At 42.0% G+C, this 25,260-nt stretch overlaps 2 protein-coding genes across 5 annotated transcripts; one reads left to right on the top strand and one right to left on the bottom strand.

Annotated features, from left to right (window-relative positions):
- Window positions 1-636: 636 nt before the first annotated feature.
- Window positions 637-17,715, bottom strand: LOC112567696 (uncharacterized protein NKAPD1-like). 4 transcript variants are annotated; one of them, XM_025244446.1, is made up of 5 exons: window positions 10,907-11,098; window positions 10,388-10,484; window positions 9,675-9,925; window positions 3,640-3,862; window positions 637-2,587 (listed from the first exon to the last, which is right to left on the bottom strand). In XM_025244446.1, exons 2-5 carry the CDS (start codon window positions 10,460-10,462, stop codon window positions 2,582-2,584), a joined length of 555 nt encoding a protein of 184 aa, XP_025100231.1. In that variant the 5' UTR covers window positions 10,463-10,484; window positions 10,907-11,098; the 3' UTR covers window positions 637-2,581. The 4 variants fall into 4 exon arrangements, with proteins under 4 accessions (XP_025100231.1, XP_025100229.1, XP_025100227.1 ...); XM_025244444.1 differs by lacking the exons at window positions 637-2,587; window positions 10,907-11,098 and adding an exon at window positions 17,233-17,715 and having other exon boundaries at window positions 2,790-3,862; XM_025244442.1 differs by lacking the exon at window positions 637-2,587 and having other exon boundaries at window positions 2,790-3,862; window positions 10,907-11,091.
- Window positions 11,160-16,808, top strand: LOC112567693 (PIH1 domain-containing protein 2-like). Its single transcript, XM_025244438.1, has 5 exons — window positions 11,160-11,210; window positions 12,313-12,562; window positions 14,075-14,198; window positions 15,262-15,791; window positions 16,595-16,808. Exons 2-5 carry the CDS (start codon window positions 12,332-12,334, stop codon window positions 16,745-16,747), a joined length of 1,038 nt encoding a protein of 345 aa, XP_025100223.1. The 5' UTR covers window positions 11,160-11,210; window positions 12,313-12,331; the 3' UTR covers window positions 16,748-16,808.
- Window positions 17,716-25,260: the final 7,545 nt, after the last annotated feature.

Raw genomic sequence — 25,260 nt, 5'->3', positions numbered from 1 at the left:
CATCATATGGTGCTCCCTCCCATTACAGTGTGTGTGACATCATATGGTGCTCACTCCATCTAGTGTGTGTGACATCATATGGTGCTCACTCCATCTACAGTGTGTGTACATGGTGTGTGTGACATCATATGGTGCTCCCTCCCATCTACAGTGTGTGTGACATCATATGGTGCTCACTCCCATCTACAGTGTGTGTGACATCATATGTGCTCCCTCCATGTGTGTGTGACATCATATGGTCCCAACTACAGTGTGTCATATGTGTGCATCATATGGTGCTCACTCCCATCTAGTGTTGACATCACATGGTGCTCTCCTCTACAGTGTGTGTGACATCATATGGTGCTCACTCCCATCTACAGTGTGTGTGACATCATATGGTGCTCACTCCATCTACAGTGTGTGATCATATAATGCTCACTCCCATCTACAGTGTGTGACATCATATGGTGCTCACTCCCATCTACAGTGTGTGTGGCCATCATCCCATCCCATCTACAGTGTGTGTGACATCATATGGTGCTCACTCCCATCTACAGTGTGTGTGACATCATATGGTGCTCACTCCCATCTACAGTGTGTGATCATATAATGCTCACTCCCATCTACAGTGTGTGACATCATATGGTGCTCACTCCCATCTACAGTGTGTGTGGCATCATATGGTGCTCACTCCCATCTACAGTGTGTGTGACATCATATGGTGCTCACTCCCATCTACAGTGACATCATATGGTGCTCACTCCCATCTACAGTGTGTGAGATCAGAACATCCACAAAGTCACGTGAATGTTACGCTCCTTCGCCACAGTTCCCAAGACTGTGACTTCAGAAAACTGACGAAACATGAGATGTCACGTGACCACTGAACCCACGCCTTACAGCGTATATAAATATATACAAGTAAGTAGGACGGGCCCGCAGCCTCGTAGACTGAGATGTTTGGGGTGAAATCTGACGAGTACATCGACACCAGCCAAGTCTGACGCGGCGGGACATCTACAGCTTCCATCCCACAAGCTGCTGTAAACATACCGTCGTTATCACAGCCCTCCCGCTACCGCCCTCTTACACTTAATGTTTTCGTCAGCAAGCAGTCATTATTTCGGGAGATGCTATTAAAAGATAAGCATATCAGCAAGAAAGCATGGCGGGGTCCTTTCACTTTTCTAAAACAGTGTTTGGCAAGTCGAGATAGGCTTTTCAAACGCACTGATGGCTACAAGCACTCACTCACCGACGACGACAGAATATTTGCAAGCAAGCGACATGATGTTGCCGATCAAACATTCACCAAGCGACATGATGTTGCCATTCATCAAGCCAATCCAACATACATCAAGAGACACGATGTAGCCAATCCAACATACATCAAGAGACACGATGTAGCAAATCCAACATACACCAAGAGACATGATGTTGCCATTCATCAAGCCAATCCAACATACATCAAGAGACACGATGTAGCAGATCCAACATACATCAAGAGACACGATGTAGCCAATCAAACATACACCAAGAGACATGATGTTGCCATTCATCAAGCCAATCAAACATACATCAAGAGACATGATGTAGCCAATCATTCATCAAGCCAATCAAACGTTCCTCAAGCGACACGATGTAGCCAATCATTCATCAAGCCAATCAAACATTAATCAAGCGACACGATGTCGCCAATAAACATTAATCAAGCGACACGATGCAGCCAATCAAACGTTCCTCAAGCGACACGATGTAGCCAATCAAACATTAATCAAGCGACACGATGTAGCCAATCAAACATTAATCAAGCGACACGATGTAGCCAATCAAACATTAATCAAGCGACACGATGTAGCCAATCGAAAGTTCAGGTGAGGTCATCGCATATGAGACGAAGTCGATCATGCTTTCACGAGACGAGATGATGAAACCAGTACAACATTCATCATGTGAGATGATTTAGCCAACCTTAGTTTCCACGTGAGATGATGTAGCTAAGAATTTAGGTATTTTAGCGATAGAAGTACATGTACTGACCTAAGTTCAGCGTTGAGCACTGTCAGGTTACACATTCTAGTTCGTGAGATCATTCTGTTTGTTTGTGTTGAATGCCGTGCCAGCAAACTAGGGCTAAATCACGGCAACTTGAGATCATTCTGTAGGTCCTTAATAACCAATCGTCAGCAGTTCGTCTCCACCAGTCCTCATTCCCAACCCCCATCTTGTGTTTGTTTACAAGGCTGTGTGACCGGCTGACCGCACTGGTGCTATTTATACTCTAGACTAATGACCGTGATGGCTCAGTCTCAGAATATGAAGATGAGACTCAGACGTTTGTCTTCTACCGCAGAAAAACAATTTCTTGTTACCCCAAACATGCCAAATTCTAAGGAAATCCTCTTGATGCACAAAATGTGGAGCAGGTTGATGGAATCACATACCTCGGCATCCACTTAACCCTTTCACAGACCACACCAACTGTCTATACAAGAACGCCCCGACTACCATTAGGGTTGGTTTCAAGTTGATGTCGTTTGGCGTCAAGACTGAGAATTTGAAGATGGTGTAGGTTGAAGATCACGAAAGGTTCGATCACCTAGTTCTAAAAATTATGGAAAAAAAAGAGGGCAATCAGATGGAAATGAAATCACTGAGCAGAATTTACTGTTGTATGCAAAATCTTGGAATGCAATTTTTTGGGGTAACTTCTTCCTTCTGGAAGGATAATTCCAGATGGTGAAAACAAGTGACATCAAGTGACCATCTGTCCATCATGCAACTTACAAACTATTAATACCAAACTGAATGCTGTATTAGTATTTTAAACCACATCTCTTGCAAGCAGACACCATCTCAGCCCCTCTGGCATTCTGGATAAGCTCTACAAGTTCAAATGACACTCCCTTTCCCGTTTTCACGAGTCCAGGTCTCGTAAGCAGGAAGCCCTGATTGGATTATTGTCATGATAGCACATGTAAATTGAGATACAGGGACCCGAGATAGCCAGCTATGGTATGAGACAGCACTGCAATGGGGGCTCCTGCATCAGACGGTCCAGTTGGGATTTCCTGCATTCAAAGCCTGGCCAATAGAGAAGCCCAAAACTGTTCATGTGCCGGAGGTGCATAATGAAAAAGAACAGGTAATTCCTACTGACAATAATTATGCATGTCTCCTCTTCTAAACTTAAATTACACAAATTTTACTTACAGAGAAATATTATTACACATTTGACAAGACAGTCTTACTAAAATGAAATGTCATTTTGCTTTATTAAAGGAGCAAATCTGCACCAATGGTTATTAGTACACCGCTCACACCAGACCTGCACCATTGCCTACTATCAATAAACTATTTCAGATATGCACCACTGTTTACTATTAGTAAGCTGTTGACAATATTATTGAAGTATCTACATCACATTCACAAAATCATCTATTAATGGCTGTGTTTGACAGAATCTGCAGTGACCTCTACCCACTCCAAATCTGAATTTCTGTCAAAGTCATAGCTGTGTTTGATGGGGTCTGCTGTCACTTCAGCCCACTCTGGACGTGCAGAAGCTGAAGACCTATGTTTATGGCTATGGTGTTTGTGGTCATGTGGGTCTCTATATCGTTTGAGTTTTTCCCTGGTGATGTCCTTAGCCCTTACTTCACCACCTTGCGAATTCCCACTGTACTTGCTTTCCTCTTGTTCACTGTCATCCTGTACACAATCTTTTCTCTTGTCAAGCTGCTGCATGTGTTGGTATCTCTGTAACCCTGAGCTGTCTAGTTTGACCAAGCATCCGGGCACTTTCTCTTTTACTTCAGATTTCCGCTCTTTAACTTTCTTCTTTTTCATCTTCTTTTTCTTCTTCTTCTTTGCATGTCTCCTATTGATAAAAAAGAACTTAAAGTCACCAAGCTAAAATCTAAAGAAATGTTTACATACAGCGTGAATATGCAGAATCAAAAAGAGATATTATAAGCAAAAGTAGAACGGGAAGGGGGGGATAATAGGACAGGGGAAAGCCAAAAACAAAGTTTTAACAATGATCTGTTGTTTATCAAGCAGTCAAATAATGAATGATAACTCTGATATAAAAATTATTAGGATTATAAAACTGTAATCTAGTCAAAAATCTACTACAGTGGAACCTCGGTTAACGAACTTAATCCGTTCTGGAAAGCTGTTCGTTAACCGAAATGTTCGTTATCCGAAACAATTTTTTCCATAAGAAATAAAGGAAATAGATTTAATTGGTTCCCAGCCCCTGTTGACTCGCTATTTGAAAGTTACAGGCTAGTATATATATAGGTATTTGTTTTAATGAGAACAGTTATAATGCAATATAAACGGAGTTAAATAAACATAAAAACATTAACGAAAGCATTTAAACAGAAAACTTGCCGTTTTGACGGCGTGGGTGGAAACAGGTGTGGGGAGGAAGGAGTGGAATTACTGCTTTGAATCCCCTCTCCATGAGCACACGTGACATTATAAAATCGGGGGAGACTTCCCTTTTTCTGTAGCTTTGAGGTTGAAGAAAAAAACTTGTCCAGTGTCTGCTTCTTCTGCTTTTTTGTAAAACTCTTCGGTAATACGACATCACATATCCGACAGACGCATGCCACCTTCATACTTTGAAATCATTTCCTTTTTCAATTCATTTGTTGGCTGCTTCCTTGTCATTACTCACTACTATTAATTGCTCTTAATCTTCTTGGAGCCATGATTGAGGATTATCTTATTAAAATAAAGCACACAATCACTAAATAAGAAGGATGCGCACAGGTAAGGAACGACTGATCGTAACTGTCTCGAGCGCGAATGATGACATGCTGGTCGGTCACGTGTGGTTCACGTGGCTGTTCGTTATCCGAAATTTTGTTCGCTATCGGAGATAAATTTTTAACGAAATTTTTGTTCGTTATCCGAAATTTTGTTCGCTATCCGAGACAAATTTTTAGCGAAATTTTTGTTCGTTAACCGAAAAATTCGCTATCCGAGGCGTTCGCTAACCGAGGTTCCACTGTATATCCATCACGCAGAAATATCAAATAGCTTGCTAACGACTTTTCCCTCAGATGTTTCCTGCCAAGTTAATTATCCACAGAAGCTACCAACCTTATTTAATTATCATCATCTAAAGGCATGAATTGTGGCACAAATCCTATTTAATGCCATCTCACTGTCACCACTTGTAGATGATGGTTATGGTTCATAATTACACACTGAATTGGATGGAGACTTCTTCCTTAACTGATGTTTGGCAGTACTGATTGTGAAAAATTTATCCCTCAATGCTGAAGATAAGCTGTTTTGTCTGAGTGATGGAAAAAAGTGTGTGATAAAGTGGAAGCCAATGTTTCATTCTAGGCTGCAGAAAAACAAAAGAAAATTGTCTATAACCCCACCCTAGCCAAGAGTCAATTATCCCACTGATTTGCAAGCAATCTTGGTAAAGACAAAGACTAAAGGAGTGAAAATCCTACAGCAAAACAGGATGTTAACAAGGGATCTCTGGGCAAAGGCTTTCCTTGATAAAAGTTCTAGCCAGTGCCTAGTGTCCATATGTTCTTGAACAACGCAAACCTTCAGCTGATAGGTTATCAACTGTGGTCTTGCTTGGAGAGGAGACTGACGCCAGGAAGAATATCACAGTTATGGCTGGGTTGAGGCCCAAATAAACAATGACCATGCATCCCTCAGCAAACTCCAAGGAGGAGAGAGTACTACTGGATCAAGATCGTGAGCAATGGCACTAAGAGAAGGAACCTCTATGAGCATGTAGAACATCTGCATATTACTTATGCCACCATTATCCAAGTTTACACTCTGACCTCCACACATAAAGACCACAAAGTAAAAAGTTCTACAAACAGCCACAAAGAACCCTAAAGGTAGTACCAAAGATGAATATCCTTGTCATGCTCAGTCAACGGGCAGGAATGGTCTAGGGGAAAGCAATGACAGGGGTTTAAGGCTCCTCATGTTCCCCACAGAGCCACCCTAGCCCAGAGATTCTCAACCTTTTTCACAATTGTATCCACAAAGGGGGAGAAAGTATGTCCGCGGATACCCCTCGTGCGTAAGTTCACGTATAAAAGTACTTATTTTTATAATGGTGTGTGCTTATTTATGTCGCTGTGTACTCCTGCATAACCTTTGCCGTACCCCTAGGGGTACGCATACCACAGATTGAGAACCGCACCCAACACCCTCCATCCCCACAAAGAACTGAGCAAAGCAACTTGTCATTCCCCCAAATGATTCAATTTATAACCAGATCAACTACTTCCTACTGCCAAGACATTTCAAATCCAGCATATACAATTAACATCACTGGCTTGTTTGGGTTGATGTTCCTGCCTGACAGAGTTTGTTTATTTCGTAAAATGTTATTTCGTTGCTTCATGTTTCCCTTTTAGCTGATATCTCCGCTTCCTTTGTCAGTTCATGGGTCTCTTGTCCTCCCTGACAGATCTGTTCACTTGGCGTTTGGCTTCCCAATATTCAGCTCAGAGACCTTCCTTCTCTTGCTGGTCTTGACACTAGTTGAGTTTCTGTTTCAGTCCCTTTCTTGATTCAATCTTTGTGCAGGTCTCTGGACTCATCCATTCCTTGTGTTTTCTTTCCCTCTTCCCTAGAACATCTGTGCAGATTGACTTCCAAGTGCTCTGGAGTGTTGACCAGTATTCTTCCACTGATTCTTCTGTCAGTCCTGAAAGAGCCTCATACTTATTCTTGACTTCACAGTTCTTGAGACATTGAGTATTAAACTTGTGGTGTGGTCTGCCTGCTGGATCAATGAAGGACTTCAGCTTAATCTTGAAGACTAAAAGCTGGTGGTCTGAAGCAACATTTGCATTTCTTCTCGCTTGGACATTTTGGAGACTCAATCTCCACTTTCGAGCAACTGTTATATGGTCAATCTGGTTTTCTATCTGGCCATCAGGGGAAGTCCAATTTGTCTTGTGTATATTTTTCTGTGGGAACACAGTGCCACCTATGACATGGTCAAGACATCAAGAAGTGGAAGCGGGGCTGGATTGGTCACACTCTATGAAAGCCAGCCGACGAGACAAGCTTTGGGCTGGAACCCACAGGGGAGGTGCAAGGTTGGGAGACCCAGACAGACGTGGAGGAGATCAGTCCACAGAGAGCCAGAGACAGCTGACATGACATGGTCCCAACTTTAAAGGGATGCCCAGGACCGGGTTCGATGGCGGGGTGTGGTTGCAGCACTATGCTCCACTGGGGGCGAATAGGAAACAAGAAATGAAGAATCTTCTTCCCATAAAGCCGATCTATGCAGAGACACCACTAGTATAAATTTCCACAAAGTGTTAGCTGACCTATGCAAAGATGCCAGTTAATCTATGCAAAGTAGTATTGTTAGAAGGACATCTTTATATTTTTACTGAAAAGTTCCAGTGCCAAAAGATACACAAAAGTGAATCTGAAAGATATACTAAGGCAGATTATAAGAGAATTGTCCAGTCTGCAAGCCCTCAATTCCTTTACAGATTTAATATCTTTAACACACTGGCATTTACAAATCCAAAGGAATACTAACAGTGTGCAGCTGACTTACTTCACTTGGGTAGCTGTTAGTAAGCAAGCTAACGATATTAATAAATTCACACTTTGCAGAAACTGTTTGCTTGATTCAAAATAAACTGACAGGCAGAAAAATCATCAGCCAGTTGAGAAAGGGAGAATGTCTGATGGCACATTTGTGGGACGAAAATGTGATATAACTAAAAAAAATAATCAGGGCTTTTGAATAATCCTAAGATATCATAATTTCAAGCAAAGCTATTTACAGTTTTTGAGTGTGAGCTTTTATGACCATCACATGACCTATCGAGTCAAAATCTCTGGGTAAAGTTCTCTGTAGCCACTGTGATCCCACCCTGTAAACAGATCCTTGAAATTGATAATCTGACAAACGTTCATTGTTTATAAGCTCTTAGGCTTGAAGTTTAGGTTGTAGATTTTTCTCTCTATCAATTAAAAATTATTTCAATGCAACATTTAAAAAATCAGTTTATTCAAGATTTGAAATGAGATATAAATACAAATTTTATCTGCATTTCCTGTTTAAATAATATTTTAGTTTAGAGTACTTAATAAATTTGTTTCCTACTCTTAAATTCCATTAAAAAAAATAAGATTAAGCTGCAATAGTGATATTCCTAGAGATTTAAGAGCATGTCTCTTTTCTCTTATGTAATCTAGGTTGGTTTGTGTTTAACACCATACCAGCAACTAAAGCTATATCATGGCAACAAAAAGTAATCTTACTTTAAAAAGTTAAAGGTCAAAACCCATTGAGTGATATAACCATAACATCCTTTAAAAAAAGCCAACACAAGAAGTAAACAATTATGTAAAAGAATGGATAAAGTGTAAAAAGGAGTATTGTCGCCCTAAAAGGCCACCAACAAACAAAGAAAAGAAAACAAGCAAAAGACAACAGTTATCAGGACATACAAATCTTAAATCTGATGGTAGAGTCCAATCCTCCTTAAAAATATAAAGACTGCTCCCAAAGGGACAGACCTAAACAAAGGAAACAGATCTGATGTAAAAAAAACTACCTGGAAAAAAGGTGGGAGAGGGACAAGAGCAGCTAGGCCAGCTCTGAGTCCTCCACCACAAGAAAACAGGGCCAGGCCCCCTCAACATTCTTTCTCACGCAATCTCTCACCTCATCCTCACTATCTGAAGATTCATCCTCTCTTACACCTTTTCCTAGGTTTGTTCTTTTTGGTGCCATGATATAAAAGAATTTGGTTCATTCCTTATGCTTCCCACCCATCACAGAGTCCAACAAGGGAATGCGACTGAGCGGTATCACTTAGGGCAGTGATGCCCAACCTTTTTCGGCCTGCGGGCCATATACATTTCGGAGAGCCGTGTCGCGGGCCATACCCATTTCGGACAGCCGTGTCGCGGGCCACTTCACCGCAAAAACACAAAAAAGAAAAAAAATTAGAGCAGATACCATTTTTTATTAGAAACAAGTTGTACTTACCATTAATTATGTAGTAATTAGTGGGATATTTGAAGTTGTTTTCCCGAAACCAACTTCTGAATGTCCGGCTGCATCGTAGAGACACAAAGTAGGAGCACCGAATCGAAATGTTCGTCCATCGAAAAAAAGATTGGGAAACGCCCCTACGTGGGGATAAATACTTCTTCTTCCCTTTTTTCGTTTTTTTTTTTTTTTTTACTAACATGCCGATTTCCTGCACTGTGGGCAGAAGTTTCGCGGGCCGGATATGGCCCACGGGCCGTAGGTTGGGTATCCCTGACTTAGGGCATTTCCAGCAGGTTCGCACCAGGTATACATAATATACTCTGGCCTTCTGAGTATGAAACTGGGGGTGGGGGTTGGGGGGGCGTGTAATCTAGGTAAGATCAGTGATGAGTTTCATAATTTCTTCCTGTGTGCACACACTTTAGCTGTTTCTCATCAAATGTATATGCAACAATAAGACATCACACCAAAGGTATATGCAGCAATCCTAACAGTGCTGTCTAAAACATATACTCAATACCATGATTACAAAACTACTCTATTTCTCCCATAAGTCTGTGTAAATTGATTAGAATACTGCAACACTGCAGCATTATGTTGCACACACAATGTCAGACACATATATATATATTTACATAATCCATGTATTTAGCACCTGTTTGGATCAGATCTCTCAGCCTTGTCAAGTTGTCTCATCCAAAATGTACTTTCAGAGTTATCCTGGTCCATATAAGGCATTTGTCTGTCTTCTTGCATCTTTCTCTTCTTTCTGTCAAATTTATGCTGTCCACTATACAAGTCTCTGCTCCAACGGTCATCGTGGTGGAATGAAGGGTTGTTGGGGCCAACATCAGCTGTTGTCTTCTGACGCTCATATTGCTGCCACATCTCTGCTTCCTCCACCACCTGTGATAAACCGATATGAATGCTTGTAATACAAGATTTTTGGCTCTCTCTTACTAGTTTGCAGTAGAGGCCTAAGAAAGATTCACCTGACTCTGAACAAAAGGACAAATAAATACAGGGTGAAACATTTTAGCAACAGAAGCAGAAATGGATCAATACCAAGAGAATTAGCATCCACAATCTTACCTGCAGTGAATTCAAGTAATTAATGGGACATTCATCTGAATGCCTTAAATGGGATTGCTTTCATTCTTTATGTAACTGGATGGTGACCAGCATTTGTATTTTAAATAAACTTCCACTTTTATAAGTGGGATCACTGGAGTTACCCTACCTATTCCAACAGGGTGATGCTATTAACATTTATTACTTCTAACACTGCTGAGTCAATGATATAAAAAAATGATATTAAACTTTACTGTTCATAAATTGGTGCCACATTCAGCAATACAAAAGTCTCACCCTGTTGTGGGAGTCTGTATGGCGGAGGACATTACGTAGCATCAGCTTAGTTGTCTTGGAGAAAATGCCACTCATACTGTGTTTCAATAAAATAATTCTGCAAACAGCCATAAAATGTTTTGTGAAACTACTTAAATACAAATCAAATACCACCATTTTAAACCAAGCTAAAGAGCTTCGGTAAACTAGCATTTTCTCAACATCTATTAGAAGCAAACTAGGTATATGTATATAAAAAATACAATAAGAGCAAAAACAGTGGATAATGGTTCTTCCTTTCTTTCCCAGAAAATAACTGAAAAGTAATGAAAAACTGATGCATTATAAAATACAACTTAAGGCGTTATTTGAAAAAATCTGCACTAGTTGTGGCATGTGCTATACTGGTATATATCCACTAAAAAGACAAATCTGTGAATAGGTCCTTGGCATGAACTGATTTTCTTGCTACAAAATATGCAGTTTACAATGAAACTACTCGTACGAACATCGGCAGATGGTTATTCGAGTTGCACTTACTCACAACTAGTAATAATGAATCTTCGAAGAAAACGGCTGTTTACTTCCGATGATTTTCAGTGTAGCTGTCACATAAAACTCCGTGGTTCAAGCTACAGGTTTAGTAAGTCAAAACTGTTAAGCTACACACGGGTATCATACAAGTCCGTGGTTCAAGCCACAGACTTATATGCAACTCCGTGGTTCAGCTACCGGAACTGGGTCTACGCAACATTACGTCATAGGATAGTGTGATGAGCAGAGCTTCCGGTGACGTAGTACGCATACCAAGGACGCATTCATGCACTGACTGCCTGATCTAACGGTGAGTACGTGAACCAAAGAGCCATAATCAATTTTGTTTTAGTTTTTCTTGGAGATTTTCAGCGTGATTTACATGTGTATAACAATATTACTAGTAGGCGAATTTGTAGAGCGCATTTCTCCGTGAAGGGGCGTCGAATTCCGCGTGCGGTGCAGATCAAAGTCAAACGATAACGTACCGCGCGGTCATTTCGACCCACAGCCTGAGTCAGTTCGTCCCAGCTATAATGTCTGTTTCATACCAGGTAGGACCATTTTGTCCCAAGTCAAATTGTTCCAAGCCCCAAAGACGAATCGATCACCGATGAAACAAGTATAGCTATTAACACAAAATATTATCAAAAGAACCATACAATGGCAAATAAACGTGATTTTTCTTGTTAATTTTTTAAACAGATTTTGTCATCATTTAATTTATTGTGAACTTGTATTTTGACTTTTTTTGGCTTATTACACTTTGTCGATCGGGTACTCTTTTAGCGGCCTGTACACTATAGCCAGTTCAATACACAGGGTTAGAGAAACTCAAAGACCTGCCCTTTATAGCCAGTTCAGTACCCAGGGGATACAGAATACGTTCTTCATCACCTCCGACCCCAATAGCTGTGAAATGGGTGTCATGATAAGGGTTATCCCGGGGGGACATCCGGGGCTTTAAGTTAGATTTTAGGAATGTCAAGGTTGGCGAGCAGCCATATTGTCTTCAGTTGATTAAAGTACGTTTGTCATCAAATCAACAGTGTCTGGTGTTGGTCGGCTGAGAGCTCGCAGCACGATACAATGGGTATACAAACAGACTGAATATTTTTTAGGAAACTTTTTACTTTATCATTATGAAATAGTATATTTTCAATAGCAGACTTCGAGCAGAACAGGAACAATGGTATTATTAAATAATGATTTTTATGTTAACTGCAAATTTTGGCTCATTTGCAGACTTGTTGATATATAATGTGCCTTAGCTGTATTTCTATCACTTTTGTTTACTGATAGTAAATCATACTTTCTTGCTTTGTTATTAATAGCATGTTTTGTATATTATGCCTGTCAGTTGTAGATTTAGTAATATGAAGCTGTGTCTCCCTAAACTTGTTGATATGCAGATAAAAAGTACATTGCCTAATGGAGGCTGTCACAGCACTAAAAAACATGGGTTTACTACCAGAGCTTGGCAGTGATGAGGAAGGAAACAATAAGTTGTTACAGCAGGCCCAGCAGGTGTGGAACATGCTGGATGACCTGGCAGACAATGACCCCCAAGGATACCAACGTTTTATCCAGAAACAGACAGCAGACTACAAAGAGATGACTGCACCACCTCAGCCATATATGTGTGTCAAGACTCATTTCCAGGTCTTGAAGTGATAAATATTCAAATTATTATGATTTTACATGAATGTTGTGAATATCTTAATTTCATTCTTGTTACTCCTCAAGGAGCATATAGGGCCACAACACCTCATCAGTGGACCCAGTTTAGGGCAGCCTCCCTCCAGTTGGGCCCATGTGGTTCCAATGTCCTTTGCCTCGCTCTCTACTTTTCTTTTCCAAGTCTGCTTTGTTCTCCCAATTCTCCTCTTCCCCTGAGAATTCCAGTCAAGTGCCTGTTTGGCAATGGTGTCAGCTGGTTTGCCCAGGGTGTGTCCTATCCAACCCCTCCTGCGCTTTTTGATGTCTTGGCTAGTGGCATTCTGGTTGGTTCTTTTCCACAGGAGATCTTTTCAGACCATCTTATTCCCAGAATATGGCGTTGTGAATACCTATTGTATTTAAATTCAGGAAAGACCCACAACATAATGAGTGTACAGGGACTAACAGACAAACTAAGACATCAGTAAGCGGAAGTGGGGCTGGATTGGTCACACCTTATGAAAGCCAGAAGACAATTTAACAAGACAAGCTTTGGGCTGGAAGCCACAGGGGAGGCGCAGGGTTGGGAGACCCAGACAGACGTGGAGGAGATCAGTCCACAGAGAGGTGGAGACAGCTGGCATAACATGGTCCCAAATGGAAAGGGATGCCCAGAACCGGGTCCGATGGCGAGGTAAGGTTGCGGCCCTGTGCTCCACTGGGAATGAATAGGAACAAGAAGAAGAACAGACAAACTGTGTTTAGAAGCTAGTCCATAAGGAAGACATATTGGTCTGTATTCCTGGAGTGGCAGACATATCCCTTCTTATATTTTTGTATTTTATTCAGCCTAAAATTAATTATTTTAAGGAATTGGTAACAAGAAGCAATCTCATTAAGAAATCACAACTTCATTTTTGTTCTGTAGATAAATTTAAAGTTATGTAAAATTGAAAAATTTAAATTTACCAAATTTAAAGTTACCAGCATACTTACCAGTAAACATGTCTGTTTCAAAAAATATGGCAGGATGTGTTACAATGCAGGTACCAGCCATTTGTTACAGTACAGGCATCAGTCATCTGCTACACCACACATGCCAATCATCCCCAATTCACAGGTCTTGCTGAATGTCTATACTGTACTGTATATAGATTTATCCATCATTACTGTGTGGAACTAGAAAGCCTAGTGGTCTGGGACAGTCATTTGGTTTGATCAATGATGCTTGCACCTAAAGGGTTTGCATGCAGTACTTGGATTCCCCTTGATTGACCTAGTTGTTAAGGTGCACCTGACACCATAAAGCGGTAAAGAAGGTAAGTCATTAAGGGGGAGAAGATGGACACAACCCTCACAAAAATGCTGGCCTGGAGATATGCAGGTGGGATCTCTAATATCGTAATCTCTAGTAAGTGTAAGATCATAGGACCACCTTATTTTGGCTTTGTGTACTCAGAAACTGTGAAAGTAATATCTGTACATTAAGTACACAGACAAATTGTAAAATATCAGGCAGGGGAGGCTTTGTACGTCAACATCATGTCCTGGGCCAGAATTCCAGCACCAAAGTCACAACATGACAACATTCCACTCTTTGCAGCTCCAGTAATGGATGACAAGAAAGGAGAAAGAAAAGGTATGCCTTAATTATATTGTACGTGTAATGATATTCCTGTGACAATTATCATTTTACTTTCTTGTAAAACGAAAATGTTTTTCAATGATTAGACCTCATCATTTAATATGCATCTATATACATTCTAAATATCTGTCAGGCAGTCTGCCCACTTAGGATGTAGACACTATCTGCAAGTCCCTGTGCCCTGACACCAACTATCTGCTATGCCAGCTATGGCATGAAAAGTGTAGACATTAAGTATCTGCCCGAAACTATTACCAGTTGAGGTGTAGACAACATGCATGCCAGGCAGCGCATACCAGATGTGCCTAGATATTAAAGCTATTTATTTGTCAAGACTGCTAATGAACTGCTGTACGATGTGTGCTGACATTTTGACTGTTCAGTTATATCACTAGGATATTTCAATAGTGTTACACAGCTCTAGTCTGGCTGCATTTTTAAAACTGTTTTCTTTCCAGCTGCTAAATTGTCAAATCTAACAATATTCAAATGTAACTGGTCTGGCATGAAATAAATTCTGAAGTAGTAACTGTATTTTAATGTAAGTGATCTGCTATCAAATAAATTATAATCCTAATGCTGACAAATCCTGGAGTAAATGCTGACATAAACATTCAAGGTCAAGTGTAGACGTAAACATCTAGAATCAAGTGTTGACAGATATTAAGGATCAAGTATTGATGAACATTCAGGAAAAGGTTGACAGAGACGTCCATGATCAAGTGCTGTTAACTAAAACAAGCAAAACTGCACTTTTTGTCTTTCTCAGACCCACCTACAGAGTTTTAAGATGTCTCTTGCCCATAATCACTCTTATTACATACAATGAATCTTGAAATATAAAGCACAGTTAAAATGTACTTGCCTTTTACCATAGCTTGAATTTCGCAAGTCATGATAAAGTTATAAACAAAATGGACAGTAAATCAAAAACATATATTGGCAGATGACAAAATAACTGTAGTATCATTTAATGCTTAGCATGGAGTTGACTTATAATGTATATGTAGCAAAATATTTTATGTTTTATTTTTTACTTAAATTTTATGTTTCTCAGAAATATCCACAGTTTCCATAACAACAAACCCGCAAGTGCTGAAAGACTGTGCCAAGGATAGATCCCAGATGACCATGTTTATTCACTTGGTGCTTGAGTATCTCGAACATCTGTGTCATCAACCAGTGACTCAACACTTTGAGGTTCTGCCTGATGACTCATCTTTCAAAGGGGATCTACAGGCAGTTCAGAATGGTTTTCTTCAAGCGCTGCACAAGTCTCTTGAGAAGAGAGACAATCATAGTAAAATGGATGACGGCAAGGGGAAAGAGAGTGAAGACTCTGTTCTAACACAGCTGTCAAAGATCACTGTATGTGCAGATGGTGCCAGCAATGGGCAAAAGTTGACACCCACAGGCCTCAACACTAATACAAATAAGAAAGTACTCATTGAGGAGATAGAAGTTACTAAGAATCTAATCACTCCCAAGTATGACCTGCATATTTCCCAAGCATCAAATACCTTAGTCTTGACGGTTCATCTGCCGCATGTGACATCAGTGTCGCAGTGTCAACTGGATGTTTCTCAGGTGAGAGGAGTAGGGTTAGGGCAGTGGCAGACACAGGCACTTGTTAATTATTGTAGGGACAAAATGTTGTTAAAACTTCACAGGCACTTGTTAAGCATCATAGGTAAAATACACTGAAATAACAAACTCTGGCACTTTACTTCAGTGTTACAACACATAAAGGCAGGTACAATACAATGTTATAACATGTAAAGACAGGGTTCAGTACAGTGTTATTTTAGACTCAAACAGGTGTACAAGTAGGACACTAGTAGCAGCCAGACTAGCACTTGTCACAATATCAATGATTGAGTGTTACTACATGCACTAGTAGCAGCCAGGGTAGCATTTGTGACTGTGTCAGTGAGTGAGCATTAGCAACACATTAACTTGAGTAGCAGTCACAGTAGCATATGTCACTGTGTCAGTGAGTGAGCATTAGCGACACATTAACATGAGTAGCAGTCACAGTAGCATATGTCACTGTGTCAGTGAATGAGCATTAGCGACACATTAACATGAGTAGCAGTCACAGTAGCATTTGTTACTGTGTCAGTGAGTGAGCTGACATTAGTAGCTGCTAGGAAACTATTGTCACTATGGTAGTGATCGTGCACTACATACTGACGCCACTATCAATCAGGGTACTAGTTATCACTGTGTCAGTGAGTGAACACTGCACACTGACACCAGTGCCAGTCAAGGTAGCATTATTACTGTGACACAATGAACACTACATTCTGACACCAGTACCAATCAAGGTAGCATGTATTACTTGTGTCATTGAGCATTACACATAACATACCAGACCTTTTGTTTTGCAGGATGATGTGAAGCTGCAAGTTTCAGACAAAAACTACCTGACTGTTACCTTTCCTGTTGTTGTTGATGACACTAAAGCGTTAGCTCGCTTCAACAAGAAGTTATCAACGCTGACCCTGCATGTGCCAGTTGTAGCAGAAAAAAATATCCCCTGACCACATATTATTGTTGTGCCAAAAACTTTATGCATGAACCCAATATATAAGTTACAGCATATAACTGTGTGATTTTATTTTACTGTTCGCGTGGCAAGCATTCAGGTTGATTCTTTTTAAGCGATTGATGCAGAGTGTTTTGATGTTGAGATGTCACAGTAAAGGCAGGCCTGATATGGCTGACATTGTGATTCACTAGGACGCTAAGGTTACAATGACTATTAATAACATGCTCTGATAAGAATTGTGTTGATGGAACAATATTTCTATCTGCAAAAGTTAGGCTCTGCACTAAAGATTGTGTGTTGAGTTTCCATAAAAAACAACATAATCACTTTCAGCTACATTACCAAACAAAACTTCATGGATGTATTGAGGAATCCATGCAATAGCAAGGTTCTAGAGTGCATCTGTGCTGATGGCATTCACTTTCTTCTTTATGAATAGCTACACTAACCGGAAAGCAAAATGAAGTCTTTGCTTACCATAGTTACATTTTCGTAAACATTAATGTGCTGACATTCCTGCTCCCACTTGTCAATGATTGCCGACATGGTGAAGGACGGTTGAATTTTAAATATCTGGTCCAGCCATTCTTGCTCAAAGTTGCATCATAAACAAACAGGCAAATAAATATTGTTTCAGTCTTCTTTATTTGTACGATAATTGTGTCAATAATTGACCAAATCTTGTTTCTATTTATCAGTAACAGAAAAAACAGGTGTTAACCAAAACACGAAAGACCTAATAGTGTAAGTAAACTTGGGCTAAAATATTGAAAATTTGAAGCTAGTAAGATAGGCTGAATGTAGAATACAACTTTGGTAATCCACAAGCTCCATTACACCAGATAGAGGTCAAAGATCATCTCTTGGCGGAGAATATTGAGATGTAGAAGGAATTTGTCTCGGCCTGAACAACGACAATGATCTTCATCTAGTCCAGCGGTTCTCAACCTTTTACTTGTGGCGACCCCCATGCAGGGATGGGCAAGCTACTTTTAATTTGTAGCCGGCTACGCTACAGCTACTTTTTTTCAAAACGTAGCCAGCTACACTACAGCTACAATTTTCCAAAACGTAGCCAGCTTCTTTGGGCTACTTTTAAAATGTAGCCAGCTTCTTTTGGCTACTTTTAAAAGCGTGATGTTATAAAAAGTTAGCTGTAGCCAGCTGGCTGTAGCAACATATACAAACATCAAACATACACACAAAACACTATATTACTTGCTAACACAACCAGGGCCGTGCTTAGGGGCAGGCGGACGAGGCATCTGCCTAGGGCCCCGCACTTCAAGGGGCCCCGCGCTTTTGATTGATATGTGACTTTAGATCCCAACTAAAACCGTGTGATCGTGGCGTGAGGGCCCCGCACATGCCCTTTGCCTCGGGCCCCGCGGGGGCTAAGAACTGGCCTGAACACAAGAACTGGTTTTTATATACATTGACCTTTATTCTGATCTGAGACCACACACAACTTTATGACAAAGACTAAATAGATAGGACACAAACGGTAAAGACAGCAGTTTGATCAGTCGTCGCCCCAGCGGTAATCACGTTGATGCAACCCCTTACCTTTCCACAATCTTTACAACATGTACACTCCTCTATTCCAAAAGCAGACAAGCAAGAAGATGAAGAATGAAGATCGATAAAAATCTCAACGAACTTACCTGCAAGTGCGTTCTCAAATTAGACGCCGACGTCTTGTTCGTTGAGTACTTCGTGCTGCCGCACCCATTCTTGCATTTGAAACTATACCCACTTTCTGTTGCTTCACAAAATGTAAAGAATTTCAAGTAAGGCTCGAAATTGATGGGTACGTCCATCTTCGTTTTTCAAATCGCTCCCGCCACGTGGACGACACAGTACTTGCGGTTACTGAGCGTGCGAGACACGTGGTGTCTGGCTGTCACAACACCGAGCAGTGACAGCAGTGGCTGTCGTCGTCTTGCTGACACGCTGTCGACGAATGGTCGTGAAAGTAGCCAACATGTAGCCAAGCTACTTTTTGACGGCTTCTTTCTAAAATGTAGCTGCGGCTACAAACTACTTTTTTTAAAATTTGTAGCCGGCTAAGCTACAAGCTACAAAATTTGTAGCCGGCTACGGTAGCTGTGGCTAGGCTACAGCTACTCCCCATGACCCCATCCCTGACTGTAATGCACTGTATTTTACAGAAGTGTGCTGCATCGTAGTGTAGCGGGGGCGCTGTTTAGGCCTAGTCACTCCACCCCACATCCCCTTCCACCCCACGCGTGGTCGCGAGAGCGGCGCGCAGCGCGAGACAGGGCAGCAACTGCGGGTGACGTAGAACCCAAGCTGCCCTGTATAAAAAAAAGCGGGCGTAGGCAGCGCCCAGTATGTCGTCAGGAGAGTGAACTCCCAGCCCAGTTGCTTGTGTTTCTGGGTCATGAGAGCCATCTGTGTATATCTGTGTGTAGTCTTTGTAGGTGGTGCTTAGTTTGCGTTTGATCTCTGAGGTGATATGGTGTTGGTGGCCCTATTAGCTATATTTAGTGAGATCAGTGTCTATTTGCGGTTGTGGTAGTGTCCAAGGTGGAGTTTGCATGTTGGTGTGTGGGTAGGGTGCTGTAATGTTTGTTTCTGCTCCTTTTGTGTTTTCTAGCTGTTGGATGTGTTGTTGTATAGTGGGTTGTGGGGTGGGGCGTCCTGTTCTGTGTCTGTGGGGTTGTGAGTGGATCTGTCGGACTGGGTGGTCTGGAGGGAGACACTGTGTCTTGTAGTAGAAGTTGGCTGTTCTCGCCTTGATAATCAGGTCTATTGGTTTTTGTCCCGTCTCTGCCAGTACCGACCTTTCCATCAAACTCCCGACCCACACCTCCATTTTCACAGCCGAGATGACTGCTATACAGACAGCACTTGAGACTATACAACTCGGACTGAGGGACACCATAAGACGACAATTCCTAGTACTGTCGGACTCCCTGTCAGCACTCCAGGCTCTTAAAAACCAATCATCAAACAGAATAGATATTGTATATGAGATACTGTCCCTCGTAGACAAGATTAGCAAAGAAAATGGAGACGTCAGGTTCCTTTGGGTCCCCTCCCATATTGGGATAAAAGGAAACGAGGAAGCCGATAGACTAGCGAAACTGGCAGTTAAAGAAACTAACAATCACCTAGCAATCACCCTAAACGTCCCTATTTCACCTGCAGAGAGAAGAATAGCAATAAAACCAGCTATAAACATAAGGTGGCAAGAGAAATACAAAAGTGAAGGTAAAGGAACTAGGAGACTGCTAGACGAACAACCCAGTAATACTCTACTTTTCTTTGGCGCAAATAGGCCCCACCAATCCAAGATAGCTAGAATGAGGCTTAGCGGAGAATACCTAACTACATATAAAGACCCTCCGAAATGCACATGTGGAGATAGGCTTAGCACCCCACATGTGCTTTTGGAGTGTCATGAAAACAAAGATGAAAGAGATTATTAAGTCAGGTCCTAAATAAACATAGGCTGGCCATAAACATCAACAACTGTCTGAACCCACCAAAAGACATATGGCACTCCATTCTGACGTTAGTACTAACAACGGTGGCAAGCCACCCGCAAGCTAAACTAATATAAACAGGTTATAAAAAAAAAACAAAAAAAAACGCCAAAGCCTAACCCTCCATAAGTTACCATATACATAGGAAAATATACATAGGGAAAAAATCTATAAAGGAAAAAAAAAAGTCCTAGGATATAGTTATAGGGCAACAGAAAGGGTGTGGCAACCCGGGTAGTACACCACCACTGCAGACTTGCCAGGACTCCAGGACAGCACGAGCACAGCAACTCCGATGGCAAAAGGGCACCAACACCAGTAGACAACACCTGCGGCAAAAACAACCAACGGCAACCCTGCTCCCACTCCCTTCCCCTCCTTACCACCGTCAACTACCCTCTCCAAAGACCTTCCCTCCCCTGAAAATCCCTGGCCCCTCCCCCATAGTGCGAAATCGCCTTGAGGTGGAAGCACTCTCCCTTCCAAGTTCAACAACAACAACAACAGCGCCCAGTAGGACCCAGTAAGCGGTCCGGTGGCGCAATGGTTAGCGCCTGTCACCAATACAGTAAAGGTTGGCTGCCCAGAGTTCATTTCTCGTCTCGGGCACGCTGTTCTTTCTCTGCACGTGGCATCTGTTTACAGGGCTGGCTGCTTGCCGTGATATAGCCTTAGTTGCTAGCACGGCGTAACCCCCCCCCAATAGTGCGAAATCGCCGCAAGGTGGAAGCACTTTCCTACTAAACAGCAACAGCAACAACAAAGCAGCGCCCAGACAGTCACACGGAGAGAGACAGACAGAGACACCCCGAGAACCTTGAGACTGAGTTAGCGAGAAGTACCTTAGTACCGCAAGGCGCTCTGGTCCGCTGGAAATAGTGGCTCGTGACACTCAGCTTCTTTCCCCACCCCTGAGCTAGCGAGAAGTACCTCGGTGCCGCTGTAGTGAATTGAAACCTCCGGGCGTATCTAAACGTATGGGTATTGTCTGCGCATGCGCATGAAGCGAAACTTCACTACTGCCTGGTAGTTTACTTGAAATAAAAGTAAAGGACGAAACATTACTGGACATACTAAATAAAATGGCATTGCAAAAGCAAAATTATACAACTCACAATATGCTTTGAGCTGGTTTTTGATAAATAAACATCCGATGGATTAGTAAATATTTTCTTGGGTTTATTTATCAAAAACCAGATCAAAGCATATTGTGAGTTGTATAATTTTGCTTTTGCAATGCCATTTTATTTCGTAATGTTTTGTAATGTTTCGTCCTTTACTTTTATTTCAAGTATATTTTACTGGCGAAATTCAAAACTGGATTGACTAATCGGGATAAAAGGAAGGCGTGGGACGACGTTGTATATGTTGGGTGAATGCGGTGGGAAATGCCAGTCGCACTATTTCAGACTGCAAAGGAAAGGAAAATGAAAGCGCAGTAACTTGTGATGATCGTACACAAGTTGTTGTAGTACCATTTTCACCAATACATGAGTTTACAGTTTTGGAACACATGCGTTAGGCGTTGAACAAGCTAGATGAACATGCTGCTTTTATTCTCTCCCTACTGCGGACTGTTTATATCGTGTGCGGACGTTTTGCCGACGGACGTTTCGCCGCCGGACGTTTCGGAGCCGGACGTTTTGCCGACCGGCGTTTCGCCGCCGGACGTTTCGCCGCATTATGTCAGAGAGAGAGAGAGATTACTTACTTCTCAAAGAATGAAAGTAACTACTAGATTACACAATAATTCTTTCCTTCAAACAAATTTTACACACAGACTTCACAGACAGTTCACTTTGATGTTACAGATTATGCGCAACAGCTTTGAGAAAAAAACATTGATACAATGGCGAGAGAAATGTGTGAGCTAACGGTTCACATGAGGAGGGATGGTGAGAGAGAGTTCACTGATACATTGATACAATGGCGAGAGAAATGTGTGAGCTAAGGGGCGTCACACACTTGACTTCGGCTAAAGGTCCCGTGTGAAATGCCGAAATGAAGTGCCCCGCGCCGAAACGTCCGGCGGCAAAACACCGGTCGGCAAAATGTCCGACTCCGAAACGTCCGGCGGTGAAACGTCCGGTCGGCAAAACGTCCGGTCGGCAAAACGTCCGGCTCCGAAACGTCCGGCGGCGAAACGTCCGTGTACCGTTTATATTGTAGTGGGAGCTTGTTAAGGGCACGTGTACCGCTGACAGTGCTTGTTCCCTCCACCCCGCATCCCCTTCCACCCCATGCTTGGTATCGCGAGCAACGCAACGTGAGACGGACAACAACAGCGGGTAACGTAGCACCAAACTGTCCAATATAAATAGTCAACAAGTCCAGTGCCTGCAGGTGTTTTCTGAGAGGGTTCTGAATGTACTTTAATATTGTGCACACTATTTCAGATGTTGTGACCCAGTTCATATATTTATATTTATTTTACAAAACTCTTACCTGCATGTGCCTGTCTTAAATCATAATACACCTGTGTTTTGCTTCTATGCACTTAAAATTTGCACAAACAAACAAAAAAGCTTGGATTTACCCTACCCTTACTACCTTCAATATACCATACTTGTTCAAAAGCACATTTGTTTCAACTGTTGTAGACGACAGATCGAGTTAACGCTCGAACAACTGTATAAACTGGAAAGTTTGGTCACTGTAGACTGGATTCCGTTTGCTGGAGGTGTGAAGGAAGGCTGTTCATAAGATGGTACCTGAATATTTCAGACTCGTTTTGTGTGAGTTGATTCTTGGTATGGGAGTATTAGTTGTGTTTTGAAGCAACTTAATTCTTATTACTTAGGTAGAAAACAGTGTAGAACGTCTAGGGGACATTTAGCCTCTTAGTATTTTATAGACGAGATACTTTTGTTATACCTTAATCTGACTATTAGTAACAGGACCCCTCGAGACGAGAAGTCATTGTAGTGTGGTTTTGGCTCAAGTAGCATTGATAGCTGTCCTTTGAACTCATATAAGAGGCCTCATAGAATCACCGCTAGCAGAGTCCCACAAAGTCGAGGGGTAATCAATGGTCAACTGAATATAGGCTGTGTAGGGTATGGGTAGAGTAGGGTGGAATTTGGTTTAATTGCATGTGTAAGCAATGTAAATAACTCTATTTTAAACTGACATACGTCTTTGTGCGTTTGACTCAACGTGAACACTGGTCCCGGTGAACTGGGCCCGTGGGCGATAGTGAGGGCTTAACTCCTGCTACCCACCTCCACATACATTTGCAGGGAACCATATTACAAGAACCACACGCAGATCACTGTTTACACTCTGCGGCTCACCAGCCTCCACCCTGCTGTTCCCGGAACACAAAACTCAACAACGTGTGATTTAACGTACGATAAAGAAAGTTGAACATTAAAATACATTCAAATGCATACATACAATCAAACAATCAAACAATCAAACGACTTGTCTACAAATACAATTGACAGCAATATATATACATTTTGCCGTAAACTGAAAGACTTTGTCCAACCGCACGGCCGTCAGGTTTCACTGACACTCTGTCACGTGTCGACTTTTTACAGGCACTAGAACCAGATGAGCAGTTATCTTGTCAACTACATTTATGGACACTTCATGCCACACACTTAACACTGTGAGTATATATCCAGGTCATGTCAAGTACCAACACAGATCGTGACATCATCAACCTCCAGTATGTTACCATTAGTATCCTGTAACAACTTAAAAATAGTGTCATAAACTTAACCAGGACTTGCATGTAAAATAAAATCAAGTATAGAAAAGTGATTTTTATTTTTACTTTTAGTTCTTCGTTAACCATAAAAGTCGGAACATGGAGTGAATTTCAAATCCAATGTTACAGACTATTTAAGGTGTATACACACACACACACACACACACAGACACCACCCTACTTACCAACATTCGAGTTACGAATTATCAAGACATTCAAACAGACGCCGTGTAGTTAAATTTTTTTCTTGCAATGCGTTGCTGTTTAGTAGGAAAATGCTTCCACCTTGCGGAGATTTCGCACTATGGCGAGGGGGGGGGGAGAGGGAGGAGGAAGCCGGAGTACCCGGAGTACCCGGAGAAAACCCCCACGGCCAGCCCTACGAGCAGATGTCACATACAAAGAGTATCCCGAGAGGAGATCTGAACCCCGAGCCGCTCACTGCAGTGGTGACAAGCGAGCATTCATACGATAATAACGGGCGTCCCTTCTTGAAATACTTCCACGAGTCCGAATTTTGAGTAGCGCGTCTTCTGCCTTGCGACGATTCACGCGCAGAAGTCCCTCCAGCGTCTACACGCCAACGGCCCCTTCCTCACAGTGTCACAATCTGTGTTGGTACTTGACGTAACCTGGATATATACTCACAGAGTCAAGTTGGTAACATACTCGATGGTTGATGATAAAAATCCCCCATAATACAGACTCAACACATAAGCCGTCCCCACCCATATACATCTATACAAAGACCTCGCACACTTGCACACCGGCTGGCCAGCCACTAGCTTGGAAAACGGCGACAGGAAGTTTTCTGTACTCACCCAATCGGCTCGTGATATACCAGCTCTGCCACCCGCAGAAAACGCCGGAGAAAAAAAAAAAAACCTCTGCGAGGACACATCTCATCCCAGGAAAAAGCACACAGCCTCTCTAGTACACCAACGCCTTTCCGTACCAAAGCTCGTCTATCTGACTGCCGGTCCGATCCCAGACTTCCAATACAAAGGGGCCGGTCTAACTCAAGGGGAGAGGGAACCTTCCGCCCTTCCCACGCCACCAGGGCGTCACATCAAACGACCGGATATGCCGCCCCAGCAAGCAACACGCGACATACAAGTCCCAGCTGTCTGTCAGTCTGTCTATTATGATAGCCAAATTACAGCTGTCAGTCAGTCTATCTGTCACACCCTTCCTTTTGCAATATCATGTTAATCTCAGCTCTTGCTCTTGTGTGGTGTCCTTGTTCTTAAGCGCTGAGAGCATGCCACGTAAGGAATG

The sequence above is a fragment of the Pomacea canaliculata genome, linkage group LG7, assembly GCF_003073045.1.
Source record: "Pomacea canaliculata isolate SZHN2017 linkage group LG7, ASM307304v1, whole genome shotgun sequence".
NCBI lineage: Eukaryota > Metazoa > Mollusca > Gastropoda > Architaenioglossa > Ampullariidae > Pomacea > Pomacea canaliculata.
This window is presented reverse-complemented; position numbering and strand designations above follow the sequence as displayed.

What these genes read in the sequence shown, in the direction of transcription:
- LOC112567693 (XM_025244438.1), top strand. Translation starts at nt 12,332, where the DNA reads ATGGAGGCTGTCACAGCACTAAAAAACATGGGTTTACTACCAGAGCTT. An exon ending in CAAGAAAGGAGAAAGAAAAG is followed by an intron (nt 14,199 to 15,261) that starts GTATGCCTTAAT and finishes TATGTTTCTCAG; the next exon opens with AAATATCCACAGTTTCCATA. An exon ending in GTCAACTGGATGTTTCTCAG is followed by an intron (nt 15,792 to 16,594) that starts GTGAGAGGAGTA and finishes TTTGTTTTGCAG; the next exon opens with GATGATGTGAAGCTGCAAGT.
- LOC112567696 (XM_025244444.1), bottom strand. Translation starts at nt 10,462, where the DNA reads ATGAGTGGCATTTTCTCCAAGACAACTAAGCTGATGCTACGTAATGTC. An exon ending in ATACAGACTCCCACAACAGG is followed by an intron (nt 9,926 to 10,387) that starts GTGAGACTTTTG and finishes GGTTTATCACAG; the next exon opens with GTGGTGGAGGAAGCAGAGAT. An exon ending in GAGAGATCTGATCCAAACAG is followed by an intron (nt 3,863 to 9,674) that starts GTGCTAAATACA and finishes TTTTATCAATAG; the next exon opens with GAGACATGCAAAGAAGAAGA.